Source organism: Melanostigma gelatinosum (genome assembly GCF_949748355.1).
Source record: "Melanostigma gelatinosum genome assembly, chromosome: 4".
Taxonomy (NCBI): domain Eukaryota; kingdom Metazoa; phylum Chordata; class Actinopteri; order Perciformes; family Zoarcidae; genus Melanostigma; species Melanostigma gelatinosum.
The window spans coordinates 18,809,720-18,827,813 of record NC_136637.1 but is presented as its reverse complement, the minus strand read 5'-3'; the positions used below and the strand labels follow the sequence as shown (position 1 = coordinate 18,827,813).

The 18,094-nt window shown below is 43.6% G+C and overlaps 2 protein-coding genes across 2 annotated transcripts; both read left to right on the top strand.

The window, feature by feature from the left end:
• Positions 1-3,920: 3,920 nt before the first annotated feature.
• foxq1b (forkhead box Q1b) lies at positions 3,921-5,466 on the top strand. Its single transcript, XM_079266740.1, has one exon. It carries the CDS (start codon positions 4,045-4,047, stop codon positions 4,939-4,941), a length of 897 nt encoding a protein of 298 aa, XP_079122866.1. The 5' UTR covers positions 3,921-4,044; the 3' UTR covers positions 4,942-5,466.
• Positions 5,467-10,561: 5,095 nt separating this feature from the next.
• Positions 10,562-13,495, top strand: foxf2b (forkhead box F2b; the record flags this gene model as incomplete). The annotated part of the gene is made up of 2 exons (XM_079267788.1): positions 10,562-11,534; positions 13,323-13,495. 2 exons carry the CDS (start codon positions 10,562-10,564, stop codon positions 13,493-13,495), a joined length of 1,146 nt encoding a protein of 381 aa, XP_079123914.1.
• Between the last annotated feature and the right edge of the window lie 4,599 nt (positions 13,496-18,094).

The window sequence follows — 18,094 nt, the reverse complement described above, 5'->3', positions numbered from 1 at the left end:
AGGAATATGTGGAATTCATGTGGAATGTCAGATTTTTAGGTTGGCTGTGAAGTAAACACATTGCCGTACCTATACCAGTGCAGCCAAATGAAGCATGTCGACTGTCAGCAGCCTCTGTCAGAGACTAGATCTGCTGCAGGGAATCTTGGGAATGTCATCAACTTGTTGCAGTTCCTCCCTGCCCTGCTCACCCACAGCCCGCACTTTGTTTCCACAAAGACATGGGGGGTTGGACACCCTTCACTCACAGAGAAGAAAGAAACCAAAGATGAGATACAGGTAAGAAGTCATCCAGAGACACGCAGACAAGGGTTAGCGTGTGAGCACAGACCGCAGAAGAGGTGGGGCTATTTTTGGAGCTGCAAAGGGTTCACCCGATGAATTTACATTACTGGAATTCCACTCCTGTCAGCACTGAAAAAGAGACTTATCCTCTTGCTCAAAGGAGACACTTTAAATCTGAGGTGAGCATTAAACAACGAGGTGCCAATTTTAGGAGCGGCACATTAACAGGTTGTATAAGCGTGATGTGTTTCTCTAGTCCTGCTGTTGAGCAGACTCGACGTCTCTGAACTTGATGACCTTGCGATTGAAGCAGTTTTACTGCAATAAATATATTATTTTCCAGTAGAACCAGAAGGTAAAAGGTGATCCGGACCGTGTCATATCATTTTAAAATGAACCCGAACATCCCGAGAAGAATGGCAATATGATATTTTACTGATCCCTGTGGGGAAATCGTGTTTCCACCTCGGATTTCAAATTGCCATGTGGAAGATTAAAACCGAAAACAGGTGTGCTGCCTTTCACACCGAATCACTCCAGCACAGGTGTGTGTGTAGCCGCCTTGGCAGAGTACCTGAAATCAAATACAGCCTCATCAAACTACTGCAAAGAAGAAGAAAAACACACGCAGGCACACCCACCACCAGCCCGGCGGTGTAACGTTCTCAGTGTGCCTTGTCACAGTGTTGTACGGTGTCGGTGATAATGATAGCACGCACGCCGCTGCTTTTCTCAGCTCTGGTTTTAGGCTCACAGCGGTCGGCCTCCTGAGTTTCAAGAAAAACATTTTGGTTTCAACTCTCCAGCTGCTGCAGCGATGTCACAGTGAGAGAAGGAAGCTGTTTCCAAAATCTAAATTTGATCAGAGGATGTTTGACGACCTCTGGTTTCTTCGGCCGTCCATCCACCCGTTAGCTATACCCGCTTATCCTCAGCTAAATAGAATACCGTTCACAACCTCCTGCAATCAACAGCTTTTAATCACAAGGTCCTTATCAGTGGATGGAGTGTATTTGCTGTAGATGGATCTGCTGGTGGTATGATTTAATACTTCCATCTCAAGACAACTGAGCAAAGTCCATCTGCTGATGACGACCATGCGACATGGTCGAAGGCTCTTGGAAAAGCTCGCAAGTTGATCTTGAGTTTTGTCGAACTACTCTCTCCGAGATCAAGAATGAACTTTGACGTTTGAAATGTTCCATGTTTTTTCAATCAGAAGGCCTCAGATTGAGTGTTTCAGTCGTGTGTACGTACCATAACAGGTTAACAGATGGACGAAACACAAAGTGACCCCGCTGACGAGTCAGACTGTACATTTACAAAGGTCCACAGTAAACTGGCTGATTCCAATACACACTACAATCCAGCACACAAAACGTTTCCATTTCAAATCCTGAGATGAACAGTGACAACCGACAGATTAACATTGTTTGAAAAAAATGTATGAAGGAGCTGTCAAACACAGACAGACTTCAAGTACATGAACATGTAATTGATCGACTTGCTTTCCCACACTCACATAAAACACCAACCGCTCTGGGTACCATGAGATCTGTAATCATGCCTGTCATGTACAACCAGGGTGATAATTAGGCCACACAATAGAAACACGCATACGCATACCTCAATCCATTCCAGGGCCACGATGAATCTTTTCATGAACACTATGTGAACAATCTATAGTTGAACTTACACTAAGTCGTTCAGGTCCCAGCAAAGTCCGAGCAGCTGAGATAGGAGGGGTGCTAGAAGACAGTTTAATGATTATTACCGGCCTTGAGGCGAAGCTCATAACTCATGTTAACTCTCCAGCATCTTTCTGCACCATCAACTGGCTGAAAGCTGTTGGCAGGAGAAGAGTTAGTGGGAAAGACATTTGGTTTACAGGGATGTCAGTTTACTTAAAACCTGTTAGGGTAGCTGTACACTCCCGACAAAAATGTGCTTGTCGACTAAACGTCTGCAGACAAATGTGACATGGCGTTGATTTATGACTCATATCTTCAAGAGTGACTTCACCCCCAGGTCTTAACCTAAGGCCACCTGATGTGTGGCAGTGGGCAAGGGCCTGAGAGGTGAAACCATGACCGATGGGATCAAAATGAAGGCTGCAGTTCGAAGATGGGGGTAGTCCGAACTATAAGGGGGAGCCAGAAGTAGGGGTAGAAAAAGGTTAATTTGGCCTTGTTGGTTTTGCACCGCCGTCTCCGGAGCACCCATTGATCCATTTCAACCATAAAATACAGATTTTTATAAATTTGGTAAGAAATTTCAATACCAACACCAGCATGTATGTGTTTATTGCTGTACAGTCATATCATTTAGTTTGTAGCTTGAAACTAATGTTTAAGTGTGCACTCTTTAAGGTTGTTGTGTGGATCTAATACATTGCAATCACACAATGCACACGCACTAGACCTACAGTCTGTGTTTATGATACTTCCACCAGGAGGCGCCAACCTTGGAAATGATCTAAAGACTTTCAATTATATTTTACTGCATTAGTTTTGAGCTTTTAAGCATTATGATGGGAATTTCAGCAATGTTGCTGATTGTTTGTCGAATGTATTGCGGGGCAGTTATAACCAGTCGTACTAAACAAACTAGCAACTTGTTGGACCAAGAACTCTCGGTTCATGGTGATTATTTTGTGTCTTGGTTACTAACTGCACAACAAGCCAGAGGGGACTAGCAGAGGTCGTCAGTGTCAGTAGACCAGAAGAATTCTAGGATCAGAAAATGTATTGATCCGGCCCTTCTCATTCAAAAGTAGACTTGGACTGAATTCATATATATGCTATGATATGACCCTGGTAAGAAATCAATTTCTTCATATTATACATTTGGATTATGAGGACTCAACCAGTGTTTTTTTTTTTTAAATAGCCTATGATCTATTTCTGAAAAGAAATAAGCCCTCTACTTTCAGATACATTAAACAATAGAGGAGTATTGTTGTTATTCATTGTGCGTTACGTGGAAGTCATCCAAACCCATCTCTTTTATTTCAGTTGTGCGTCCGCGTTCCTTCCCCGTTCCACCGGAGCGCCGGTGAGGGAGTAACAGGTTCAAGTGAACAGCTGCAAAAGAAAAACTTGTCTATTTCTCCATGTATTCCGCTCTCTTCTATCTGCAGACTTTTTCTGATGTTGTTTTCATAAAAGGCGAGTAAAGAGGAGAAATATTAATCCGGATGAAGAAAAAAATAATGCATTTGGACTAATTTTACGCATTTCACGGAATCCAGACAGAAAAAGGGCAACTGATCAAACGTTTTGTTGATTACTAATCTAGCGAGCATAATACATTCATGTGATAGGAACAAAATGCAATTCAGAAAAAAGTGCTTCTTAAACTGTAAAATGTTGCCTGTAGTAGGCCTATATATTGTATTTTATTTTTGAAAAATAAAGGACAGACGGACAAGTTCTTTTTCATACCTGCCCTCTTTTCTTTCTTCCCTTGCGTGTCACGGTAGCGTCCAATTGTAAACATACACACTAAATCACTCAATCGCTTCAATGGATGCGGGCTGGAAACCCCGCCTGTGGGCCGTCCCTTGCCGAGGCATTATATTATACCAAGACATGCGTGTCTCCGGAGACATATCTGTATTCTACTGCTCCAGACTGAGGAGCAGGGTGCCTCCAGCGCTTAAGACGTGCCTCTACAACACACAAACACACAGAGTCATTTCTGCTGCCAGGACTGCTACACCTGCTCTGCTGCTCAAAGATCACGCTTCTTTTTGTGAAAATGAAACTTGAAGTTTTCTCAGCACATCACTTCTCGCGGAAGCCGCTGGAGTTGCGCATGGACACAGAGGGGGGAATCCCTTCCCCTCTATCCGGGGACGAGCTGGGGTCGGACGGGGACTGCGTGGCCAACAGCCCGGCACCTGTTACCCAGACCGGCGAAGGCAGCAAAGGGAAACCCTACACCCGCCGACCCAAACCTCCTTACTCCTACATCGCCCTCATCGCCATGGCCATCCGGGAGTCCAGCAGTGGCCGCCTCACTCTGGCAGAGATCAACGACTACCTGATGAAGAAGTTCCCGTTTTTCCGCGGCACTTACACCGGCTGGAGGAACTCGGTGCGCCACAACCTGTCACTCAACGACTGCTTTCTCAAAGTGCTGCGGGACCCGTCCCGGCCATGGGGCAAGGACAACTACTGGATGCTCAACCCGCACAGCGAGTACACCTTCGCTGACGGTGTGTTCCGCCGCAGGAGGAAGCGCATCGCCAAGAGGTCCGCCAAGGAGCGGAAGAGCCCGGACATCCTCAGCGAGGACACCCGCCTCCAAGCCCCGGAGGAGAGGGTGGGGGCCAAGTTCTCCAGCTCCTTCGCCATCGACAGCATCCTCAGCACACCCTTCAAACGGAGGGAGGACAGCCACTTCGATGCGGAAACCTACGCCCCCCGGCTCTACTGGTCCCCAGGGGCCCACATACTGCCTTACACTCTGTGCTATCCGGCACAGCGCACGTACCTGTCAGAGGCTGCGTACAGCAGCACAGAGCTCAGCAGGGATGCACTCACGTACCTCCAGCACACAGCGCCGGGCATGGCTGCACCTGAGGCCGTTCTCTACGCCCACAAGATGCCCAACAATGCGCGAGGTTTCCATATAGACTCCTTGCTGTCATAAAGCACCCGGACTGTTGTCAGACTTGTATGTTTTGACCCATGATGTGCACTTTTGTGGGCGCTCCTAGCTTTCATTACTTTAGCTGTTGAACTGTTTGGGTCTGTACTGTAAGTCATTCTGCAGTGGAAAAAAGAAATTGACCATGGCGTGTTGCTGTCATCGCAGGACATTCCACTGCGAGTGCATGTGTGTGTGTGTGTGTGTGTGTGTGTGTGTGTGTGTGTGTGTGTGTGTGTGTGTGTGTGTGTGTGTGCGTGTATGTGCGTGTATGTGCGTGTATGTGTATGAGTGCATCCACGGTTCTTTGGTCATTTCCACTGCATAACGGCAACCAAGCGCCATGTTGAAACATAATACTATTAATCTATTTATTCTTTTCGTGTTTTGTATGACCTGCTGTATAAAAAAGGATATTGTCTTGTATATATGTCAAACTAATTATTGACTGAGCTACGGTGAGAATCGCGTGGCTGCACTTGAAACGCATGGAAATGCCTGATGTTTCCTTAAGATTGATTCATGCATGCCTGGTATTTTTATGAATAAAAACGTGAAACAATGGGACCCTGGTGTTCAATGAGCTGTTCATTATACAGACATGAAAGAGAGAGGGTTGGAGATCAGAAGCAGGTGTACAGATCAGTGGGGGCGGGAGTGAATGGGCCGCACACCTGTTCAACAGGAAAGGTCTGCGGTAGATTTGACTGCAAAGGGAATAACAGGGGGGCGGGGAATTGTTGGTTGATAATCTGTTGAAAATTAACTCCTAAATCATAATCATCAAAGCCAAAATAAAAGCCCAGAATACTGCCTCTCACACCGATTCCCTCAGTAGTGATTTTTCCAAATTAAAATGACTATTTGCGGCTTATTAAAATGGAAAAACAAAGTCAATCTATTGCAATCAAGGCAACAACCACAACAAACAACTAAAATAACAGATACAACAATTAGCATTGAACATAAAAATGTGATTTTTCAAATTATTGTTATATTGTCATGTTATTTAGAAAGTAATGCATGTGCCAAGCTCATGGACTGAAAATATCCTAGAAAACAGATCCTGTCAAAATACATTTCAAACAAAGAACTACTTCTCACGGGCTACAATTGAAATCTTTAACAAAGAAATGTATATATCTACCCTGAAGTACTCATCATGAATGAACGTTTTATTAAAATGATTATTAATGTGTATAATATTTTGATGTTATTGATATTAATACTTTTGCTGATTTATCAAAATAACAATATGAACAATGTCACGTATTGTTTACGAAACTATATTAAAATGTGTTTGGTGCAATGGTTTCTATATCGTGATCAGTGTTTTTTCACAAATGTATAACAAACAAGAGACACAACAAATATTCAAATATTGACACTTTCATTCCAACAAAGCCGCACTTCATTTGATAAAGATGCAATGGGAAACGTGCCCACAGTGTGTAAACAAAATATAAAGTGAACTCAATTTGTTTCGTCATCAAAACACAACTTTCAGTACTGATTATTTATATTAATGTTATATATTTGTATTTAATATGTTCGGATATATACACAATATTATTCTCCATGACATGCTCACACCAAACACTCCTGCAGGCTGTTTACTGCTCGTGTCCCGAGGAGGCTGCAGTTGCTCTCCGCGGTCCTGAAACAGACCCCACTCATCAGCCTCTGGTCCAGTCATGAGCCACATAGTTTATGTAAAGTCTTAGGTATGGTTCTTAAGAAAACCATTCGACTAAATTCAATACAAAGACGAGAGAACCGTTGTTGACTCCAACACAAGTCCCCAAAGGTTATTTTCAAATAACCACTATTCTGTACATCCTCGAATAAAAAACGTTCAGTCTCAGAGTGTTCCTCAAAAACATGTCTGCTAAATAATAAGGTAATGCTATATGCATTTATAAAATAAGAAGAATTACAGGACACAAAATGAAACCCGAATATACGGATGACTTAATCATCATTGTTATTATTATTATTCAGCAAGTTGATGGAAAGCGAGTGTAACACTTTTGTTATTATTATTCAAAATAACAGATCGTATACGTAAAATATATCACATAACTTAACTCAAGTACATTGTAAAATGTTGTTAACCTGATGTTGGAGTTTTGGACATGAGCTCCTCCGGTGCAGATGGATGAGTCCAAACGAACCTGCACATTTCAACAGTAAATATCCTGTCATCTTGTTTTTGTTTTTCATCTTAACATTTGACCATGTTCTGATAACACCTGTATATGAGTATACACTGATCAGGTATGTAGTTTACATCGCATGCGCCCCTGCTGATCGTCATGCACATGCGCGTTGAGGCTTCGAAAACAGAAGACGAGGTCTGTGTTCAGAGCGCACCGAGAAGTCTGACAGGTGACAGGTGAAACTTGCTCCTGTCTTCAGGGACAATGCTGCAACCTGCAGGTGAAACGCCGGAACAGCATACCTGTCTGCGGGGGCGGTCACGTGGCGGTAACGCTCTCGGTATCCCCTCATTGTTGTTCACGTCCTTGGTGTCATGGCGCGCATCCTTCATATTTGTAAACAGCCTTTTTCTGCATCTGCATTTCAACTGGTGCCTGTCTCGACCCCGGTCCACATCGGCAGGAGCAGGAACTCGGGCCTGTTCCAGGGCTGGCTGCTGTGCAAATAAGGCCCACGGTGTTATGAAACCAAACTTTAAGGCAGGCACAATGTTAGGAAGTCCAAACAGTCTGTCACTCCGGCAAAATGAACCGCGCCTGACCTCCCAGATTCCCGGAGAGGCAGCTCCAAAGCTCCCGGCACCGCCACAGGAAACACAGACGGAGCCGAAAGAATATTAGATTACCGTTAAAAGGAGCTGAACTTGGTGTTTGTTATTGTTGTATTCAACGAATCACGTTTGTTACAGGCCTATATTACATATAAGTAGAGTAAAAACCATTTAAGACCACCCGAATTATTATTACATACAAACGTTGTGTTTTTGACTATTTGGGGAAAACTTGTGTCTAAATATTTGTATTTATTAATCACAAATAGAGAATCCTTATGATTTAGTGTATTTCCATTTAAATGTAATATAATCGTAGGCCGTCCGCATTTTATTTTAAAATGACCTGAAATAGGTTACCTGCGGTCGGACAGCCCGATAAAAACTCTCTCGAAATCGCATCTACCAAATATTTGATGGGGGGCGAACAATATCTTTCAGCCTAAACATGAAAACAAACAGAAAGCTTTATTGTGTCGGCAACAGGCTCATATGGGCCTCCAGCCGAGACTCGACTCCAAAGACAAACTCCTCGATCAAAAACAACTCTGAATATAGCTTTGGTGGTGGCCGCCGATCACATCATATTTCCAAAAGGCTAAATTAGAAGCTCATATAATCTCGGTGCGTAAAAGCAGCCGGAGCGCCGTCTTCAAAGCGCTCGCAGAACAAAGATTCCCTCTGCAAGCCGAGGCATCCTGATCTCGGCGGGGGTCATAAGTTTTGATGTCGCAGGAAATTTCTGGGGCCGCTAAGATCCTCCAAACTGCTCTGTGTGTGTGTGTGTGTGTGTGTGTGTGTGTGTGTGTGTGTGTGTGTGTGTGTGTGTGTGTGTGTGTGTGTGTGTGTGTGTGTGTATATTTGTGTGTGTGTGTGTGTGTGTGTGTGTGTGTGTGTGTGTGTGTGTGTGTGTGTGTGTGTGTGTGTGTGTGTGTGTGTGTCATGGTGGAACATGATTTTATCCGCATATCCTTTGTTGTGCAAAGTGCAAAGGTTGTTGTTGCTGGTTATTGTTTGGAAAATCCTCCAGGCTATATCTAAACTTAAAAAGGTCGTGTCGGCAACACACGTGCACAGACACAGGTTTGAGTGTGTGAAATAAAATGTGACTGAGTTATTTTTTCCCTGCAAAGTTTTCACGGTGTTGTGGTTTGTTTAATCTCTTACAAACATCAGTATATTCGGCCTGTGATAAGGAAAAGAAGCAATCAAACGTACATTAAACTATAGGCTGAAATATTATCAATGCACGAGTACAAATAGCTTAGTAAAAATAAATCGTGACGAGTATGAACAACACAACCAAGAAAACAAAAAATCTCGGTTTCGTGACAGCCACAAAACGTGATGTTTTTTCTTCAATGATCTCCGCTTCGTCGCAACACGGATGTTGATCCTACTTTTATGGGATATATAACTCCATCATGTTGGACAAATCTGTGTGTGATGTCTCCATAGGGGAGGAAACTGTCGACGCCCGTTCGCCTAATTTCGCTTTTCTCTCTCTAATGAACGTGGGGCCCATGGGACCGGCTCTGGCCCGGGGCGGTAAGCTGACACTGACGCGCTGTGTGTGGTATCCAGGGCCGGGCTTGATGGAAAAAGCCTGCTTCCACTCATGTCAAAGTCATTTACTCAGAGCAACCCCCCGCTTACACACGCACGGTGAAGACCACCTCTCCATCTCTCACACTCCTCGCCCCAGCCCGGCACCGCGACAGTTTGTTTTTGTTATCCTCTGGACCAGTTTGGGAGAAAGTTATGAGCAAAATAATACAAATAATACGAGACGGTGCGTTTTGTTTTTTTTGTTGCTTCGCAGCGATGCGTTTGGGTATCATCTGCCGCAGATATCACGTCGGCCAAAGTGACTGTTATGTATCGTCATGGCTTCACTTTGCAAGTTGAACCTTTTTGCACATTCTGTGGTGGTTTATTCGTGTCAGGAAAATGTATGACCTGGCTGAAATCACAACTTCATACATGCAGGACCAGAGAGGGTGGAAAAATTCGTTTTTTAAACGTGTGCGTCTGGCGTGCGGCGCTGTTGATTGGGATGTCTGGGGGAGGTTTGATAGATGGCCTAATTGCGTATCCGAACTTGGACAGAGGAGGTGGGAGGGGAGGAAGAAGGCGAGGAGAGGATAAAATGAGGGGCTTTAACACTGTTGAGAACGGTAAGTGGACTTGGGCCAGATTTGGCAAGAGAGTGGAGGAAGGGAGGGGGGGGGTTATATTCGTCACTGATTACAGGGAGATTTGCAGGCGCAGAGTGCGGATGAGGAGAAGGGGTGGGATGTGTGTGTGTGTGGGGGGGGGGGCTCTCGTGGAGGGAAGAAAGATTTATGAAATGATAGGTGGTCGAGCTTTGTTTGGCTGGACTGTTGCGCGCAATAGGTCGAGGGGTTTTCGTGTTTCCTCCACTTGAGGGATTATTAAGGCGGTCGATGGCCACCCGGCGCGCCACGCAGCACCACTTAGCACCGCTGTGACACCCAGTGGAGCCCCCGTGTCGTGCTAAAACCCTGGACACTCAAGTCTCCAGTGAATAACCAGCTACCCTACCCCCTACCCCCTCCCTTTCTCTTCCTCTTCCTCTCTCTGTCAGTGCGTACACGCCGTGCGTTCTGCATGCGTCAAGGAAGCACCGTGCGTAACGGGAGAGTCCTGCGTAACGGGAGACAGATTTCACTCCATTTTGCACTGGGATTCTGAGGACCACTGGCGGTGTAACGCAAGCTTGCAAGACAACTGACCGCTGGATCCCAATATATTTCTACTTTAAAACATCTCGGAGCTCGTATTTTCTCCCTCCCTCTCTTCACTCTACGCCAGTCGTACGTCAGAGCTGACATGACGACCGAGACCCCTCAGCAGCAGCTCGACCCTCCACCTCCTCTGAGATCCAGCCCGGCGTCCGGCGCCCTGCACCCCGCCATGCTGAGCCAACAAGCCGCCACAGAAAGTTCGTCTACCGCCATTAAAGGAAAGAAGACGGGCTCCGGTTTACGGCGACCGGAAAAGCCGCCGTACTCCTACATCGCTCTCATCGTTATGGCAATACAGAGCTCCCCCACCAAACGACTGACACTCAGTGAGATCTACCAGTTCCTCCAAGCTCGCTTCCCGTTCTTCAGGGGCTCATATCAGGGCTGGAAGAACTCCGTCCGGCATAATCTTTCGCTGAACGAGTGCTTCATCAAGCTGCCCAAAGGGCTGGGCAGGCCGGGGAAAGGTCACTACTGGACCATCGATCCGGGCAGTGAGTTCATGTTCGAGGAAGGCTCGTTTCGTCGCAGACCCAGAGGCTTCAGAAGAAAATGTCAAGCTCTGAAGCCCATGTATCGGATGATGAACGGCATAGGCTTCGGCACCTCTATCCTCCCGCAGAGTTTTGACTTTCAAGCTCCATCCGCCACTCTCGCCTGTCACAGCAACGGCTACAACTTGGACATGATGAGTAATTCAATGACCGGGGGATACGACGGGCTGAGCGGTGGCCACCACGTACCCCACATGTCCCCGAGCCCCGGTTCCACGTACATGGCGAGCTGTCCTGTGCCGTCGAACGGGGACTATGGACCGGACAGCAGCAGCAGCCCCGTACCGTCCTCTCCAGCCATGGCCAGCGCGCTGGACGGCCACTCCCCGTACGCCAGTACATCCGCACACTGGGCGTCCTCCGGCGGGTCTCCCTACATCAAACAGCAGCCTCTAACCTCCAGCCCCGCATCCTCTGGTTTACACTCCGGCATGTCGCCTTATTCCCTGGAGCAGAGCTATCTTCACCAGAACGGCAGGGACAACCACAGCACCGACATATCAGGTACCACCAACTCGCGCATGGTTCATACTGGGGATGATGAACCCCGCCAAATATCTTTGGGGGTTATCATAGAAATGAATCAATAATAAAACAATCCTCACAGCATGTCCATCTGATCTCAATCAGAGGCTGCAATAAGCAACATTTTAGTTGCAAAGTGCAGCAGAGGCCTGCAACAAATTACAAATGTAAATTATAAATATAAATATAAAGGAGTGAAAACTCAAATTATATATTAATTATGACTCATGTTTAAATTTCAGGATTTTTGTTTTTATTTCAAAGGCAAAAGTTTACGTATCAGAAGCAAACTGTTAATTATGACGACTAATTTCAATTGTTTTAATTGTATTTTTACCCTAAATTATTTCCGTCTTAGCGTTTACTAAACTCACCAGCTGTGGGAGACAAAATCCTTTTCGCAATTGTTTAACTCATTGCATTGAATAATAAAGTTACATTCAATGTTAAATAATAAAACCTGGCCTAAACTTGGTCCAGCCAAATTATCATTCAAAATGTCTTTGAGGCCAATAAATAAATAACATGCAGATTGTAATGTGTGAATGCGTCCCTAGAATCCACAGTCTGCGGGATTTCCGAAACCACATCTGTGCACGTGCTAATAAATAGATTAAGATAAACAGCTATTTGTTTTTGTGATCGCGTTCGTAATTCACCTCCCCAGTTCACGCTCATTTGCGTCAGCATAATACACCGAGGCTTTACTAAAGGCAGGGGATTTCACCGAGGCGAGTTACCCATGCTGGAGCCTAAAGGGTCCCAGAGGTTAACTAAACAAAGAGTTTGCAGCTCGGACCACACCGGCGGAGGATTTCAACCAGCGCGTATATCCACAAGAGACGGCAGGCCTTGTTAAACTTTACGCAGCGTCTTAATTGAGCCTGCACGGAGGGTAAATGTGTTGGACTGCACAGAGCGGGGTCGGTAACTGTACTGTCAGGCGGAGGCTTGTGTGTTGTCTGTGAAAACGAGCGTAGGGCAGCGAGCTGTGGCCCGGAGGATAAAGCCTGCTGTCTTCCCCTGAAAAACACAGTCACATCTGGAGTCCTTATGACCCTGACGAAGCCACAGCCTCCCTATTTATTTTTCTCTTTCTGGAAATAGAGGCTCACTTACAGACACAAAATGACGGCCTCATTTAAATATGTTTGCAGGTTTGGGGATCTCCAAGGGGACAGAAATACACAGATACGATTACTGTGTTTAGTTAGAATTCAAAATAAAAGCATTCAATTGAATAAAAAATAAATAGCTAAAGGGAGGTGCGATGCTTTTAAGAATACAAATAACTGGAATTAAATGGACTGTCACCTTAGGAAGGTAGGCAGATTAGGCAAATTTCTAACAAATATATTTTTTAAATGTTATTTCAGCTCTTAAATAAATTTGCAATTTATATAACTGCAAATGCATCTGTAGAAAGGTGAAGCAATGATTGCCCATCTTTTTATAAACAATTATTATGTATGCAAAACAAGCACCAGTCAATTGTATTCCTTTTAAAAGCACATTTGAACGTGAATACTCATTCTGCGGTTGTCTCGGGCTAATCTACATTTCATTTTGAAGATCTAAAAACATTCATTTCTGTTCACAACGAACCGTATTTACCCCCACCCCAACACAGTTTTTTTTTGTGCCGAATAATTTCGCAAAAACTTGGTTTAAGATGCTCAATATAAAACTATTAGGCTACTTATCAAGCCGAATGAATGTTAATGTCTGCACCTCTTCATTCACATATCTGCACTTTCTCCTCTGTAGTGGGGATTCCACGTTATCAGAGCCATTCCTCGGTGTGCGACAGGAAAGACTTTGTGTTAAACTTCAACGGCATCTCGTCCTTCCACCCCTCGGCTGGCGGATCCTACTATCACCATCACCACCATCACCATCCCCAGAGCGTCTGTCAGGACATCAAACCGTGCGTGATGTGAGCTGCCCCCGTCACCGCGTGCGCAACGGTCACAGTGAAACTGCACCTCCGTCACAAGAGAACAAACAAGCGGACATTTTTGGATGTATCGTGGCGTCCGCTTTCACATATTTGCCTCCAACATGCAGCCAAAGTAGCTTTCTTGGTTGGACTTGAGAAAACTATGCATTGAAGGAAATGAATGAAGAAACCCCAGAGGCCTTTCAAAAAAATTGAATTAAAAAAAAAACACTCAGCCAATATGAACGCCGAGAAGCGTTTTCTTCTTCAAAAGAAGCTTCAGAAACACGACTTTTAATGTGTTTGCTCTTGTAACATGTGCAAACTAATTATATTCCATGTAACTATGTTCTATCCTATTAGAGTAACTACACCTTGCACTTATTGTATAACCCTTTGCCAACTTTTTGTCCTGTAAAAGGTTTCAATAAAGCTGATATATATTTTAGGCTACATACAGCTTTCTGTCTTTTCATGCACATTCAAATGTTCTTGACTTTGCACTAAGGGGGGCGTGATATTGAGCTTCCATGTGGCATAAACACATAATTCCATCTTGAATATTGCTTTCTGGCCATTTACAGTTATGGTCAGCGGGTTGGAAGACCATTTACTAAATATATACGACACCTTTAACCAAGTATTTCAATTAACGCTGCTTTATACTTGTACACATTTGTTTGGCAGCTGGAGTTAATATGCAGAATAATAATTAACATGCCAAACCTATGATCAGTTTATAATATTTAAAGCTTGATTATAGATTAAACATATATATGTATATATATATATATATATCCCTTGCAAACAGCTAAAACATTAAGATTATTCTGACATATTGCCGCATCAGTTATTATAGTAAATTAATAGGCAGGGGCCATAGTACTTTAACGTTTGATACTGTATTGCTGTTAATACTTCTTAATTTGTAAGTACAGGATATAATAACTTATACTTCTTAAGGAGCATTTTTATATTGTCGTATACTTTTTCTTAAGTAAATGATCCGATTACCTCTTCAACCACTGATGGTCAGGTTTTGAATTGGTATTATTCTCTATAATAAGTGACATCCCATAACAAAGGTATGGCAACCTAATGTGCAATATATAGCTTCCACAAAAATGTCTGCTTTGAATCTTGTTTTTTAGTCAAAGAAACCTTTTAGTCTTCAATCCATAATGTTCGTTTTCAGAGTGCTTTAAAGGGGACATCTCTGTTTTTCAATATATTCTGTTTTGGTTGGCAGTTGTGATGATAACGGAGGTGTTGCAGTGGTGGAAGAAGTTCAGATCCTTGACTTAACTAAACACGATGCCACTGTATGAACAGAAAGCTTCAACTTTTATTTCTGTATCTCCACTACAAGTAAAAGTGCCACATTTAAATATTTTCTTTGGTGAAATTACAAAGGCATTACAGCAAACTTTACTTCTATACTTTTTTTATCCATCAGAATGGCCCCTGTGATCATACATTTATATAATGATTTGTCACCTTTTTATTAAAATGCAAAAAGAATTTGAATGTGTGAAGTCAAAGTGGAGTCGATTGTAAGTCATGTTTGGCAGTTTCAAGCAATGAATTGGGTTATCTTGTCATTTATATCTCCAAAGTAGCTCCAGCTGTCAAATCAATGAAGAGGAGTTGAGTTATAAAGTAGTATAACATAGAAATACTCAAGTAAAGAATGTGCACCTCAAAATATTACCTGCTTGAGTAAATAACTACTCCACCCCTGTTGATAAGTAGAGGTATTTGGGATAGAGAGATGAAAAACCACACAGGCTGAGCATTGAAGCTTGCAGACTGCTGACTTGAGGTGTGGGGCTCAACAGATTGACGTCCTTTGAAAGTAAGACTGCAATGTAAAAGGAAGAAGTGACTTCTTACAAAATCTGATCATTCCCAGTTTGAACATTTCCACATTTTGCATGTTTCTCCGCCACCACCAGCATGTCTAAAACAGCTGAAAGGCTTGTCGCCTCCTACGGCTGCTCCTTTCCATGTGGATGTCCGGGGCTGCCAAAATTTCAAGACGCCATATAAACAAAGACACGACGTCTATGGAAATGCAACAACTTGGTATTTTTAGAGTGCAGTAAACAGATCGGACTCGCAGAGAGCTGCCTCGTCACACAAACAGAAAGCAGACTGGGGCGGCTGCACTTGCGCTGCTCCTCTAGCTTTTGTCTACATGGCTACATTTCGGTCATGACTCAAACGCAGCATCCCCCCCCCCCCCCCCCCCCCATGACTAAAATATGCAGATAGAGATTTGGCAGTGGCAGCTCCTTACAAGGCCCCCTGACATAATCACAGTTCCTTAAAATGCCCCGTTGAGTCACTATCTGTGTCTTGAATGCAACGTCTCAGAAGATGTTTTCGCCAGGATGTTTAATATCTGTTACCTCAGTGTTTATTTGTCGTGTTAAAGCGCATCGTGGGTTTTCTCTGGAGCAAAGTACTTTCTGAGTATCTTTTCTCATGTAACTTAAAAGTAATTGTCTGGTTGAATGAACTAAATTCAACCAGTTTTAAAATGTCTAAGGGATTACAAATGAGAACCATGTGAGAAAGTCGTGCTTTCACAAGTTATATTTCCAAATTTCAACTGCCAAACAAGCCACATGTGGACAAATCCTCATGTGGTCCAATGATGCAGAATAAGAAAAGATCTGGCAGCAAATCATACATTGTCTTCATATCTGCTTATAAGCAAGCTTCAGATCCACAATGAGGGCGAAAACACAGTGGGTTTTGAACACTTTGCGGTCCAACAAATGTCCTGTGGGATTGGTAACAGAGAGAAGAAGGAACAGTCACATATCAAAAGGAAAAATGTCTTCGACTAGACAACAAAGTCCCTTCTAATTACCTCAATGCAACCCTACCATGATGAAAAGTCACACAAAGTGATCTTGCTGCTGCTGGATTTTCCATGAGAAGATTTGTAAGGTGCGCTGAACTTTCAATATGGTGGAGTACAGCGCCATCTAGTGGCTGACTTCATCACACAGCGATATAGTTTGTGCAGCAGGAGGATATTACGAGGGATGCACACAGCAGAGACACGGATGCATTGGCCAAATTAAATGAACAGTACCCTGAGAAAGCACAAAGAAAATCAAATGTGCCTTCTGTCTCAGCCAATGATGAAGTTCACCTGCTCAATCCCATTTCATTTAATACACAGTATATGTGTATAACATCATATCATATCATGTTGTGACTTAAGCTGACTACATTCCCAGCCTTCAGTCTTTTAGCTAAACGAGGATAAACAAGTCCCCGGCTTCATTGTGGTCTACTGGACAAACACAAGTGATGTCTCACTTTAACTCTCGGTTATAAACAAATGTACTGCTCAAAGGGTCACTGTTTCTTTCATATGGACCACAAGCTGCATGGCAAAACCCACCTGCTTGATTCCACTCAGACACACAGTCACTGTCTCGTTACTCCCTCTGGAACAAGAATAATAGTTTGAAGCCCTATGAAGCTGTGAAGCTCATGACACATGAACAATAAATGAAAAGACAATTTTGGTATTGTAAGAAAAGGTCACTGAACGAGAAGACAGGACTGTTTTATGTTCGATGGCTCTGATTGGTTGTTTCATTGATTAACGTTTGTTCCACCAATCAGGCAGAGAACAGTAGCCTCCGATAGCTCGGCTTAATTGCTTCTAAATCAGAGTGTTTTTGTTAGTAACCATTTTTTAACTATTTAACACAATGCAAAAGGGAGTTTATGGGAAAGGGTGTGGTTAATTTCCATGACTGCACTGAACTACCGTCATGCACGGTTTGACGGTAGAGCTGTGCAGGTGTTTCATGTCACGCCTTTGTTAACTGTTATTCAGAATCATAGTGTCAAACATTATGATTCTGTCTCCTCTCCCCCTCTCTCCCCCACCCAATCCCACCCTTTCAAAATAAAAGCCCCACAAATACAAGATTCAATCCAAGAGTATGAATCTAAAATGCAGAAAAGACAGTAGCGCTATCTCAATTGAACCTGAATGACACTACCGATAACATTGGCGTGTGTATATATTGCAATTTTTCGGGCAGAAGCCACACTGTCAAAATTTCTTCAGGAATTTTCTAGTTCGTGTTATTACCCAACACACTTCCTCTTCATGCTCTGCGTACTGTAGCAATTATAGATAATTGAATAATTTGGGGTAGTTGTCAAACTATTCTTTGCTGAGTTAAAGGTAGTTTGGAATCAAAGGGAAATAATGATAATTTCTTCCACACCATTTGTAGAAGCCTATTATTTGATGTGGTTCAACATGCTGGATAGTTCCTTCATTGTATCAGAACCAAGCCCGCCTATCACTACTCACCTGCAATATATGGCAACAATACAGAAACATGCTGAAGTGATCAAGTGTCTAAATCTTCCAGAACAATCTCATAGTTTAGCGGATTGATTTGTCGCACCACCCTGTAGGGGGCCTCTCCAACGTGGAGCGATTTTGGCAGAGAAGAACTTTTCCAGTTTGGAATATGGTCGATATTTCACCCAGACTTTTCCGCAAACGTTTGCTTTTTTCCTCAGAATTGTGTGTCTGTCGGGTCTTGGCCATCTG

Excerpts from the sequence above, each read along its gene's own strand:
- foxq1b (XM_079266740.1), top strand. The coding sequence starts at position 4,045 with ATGAAACTTGAAGTTTTCTCAGCACATCACTTCTCGCGGAAGCCGCTG.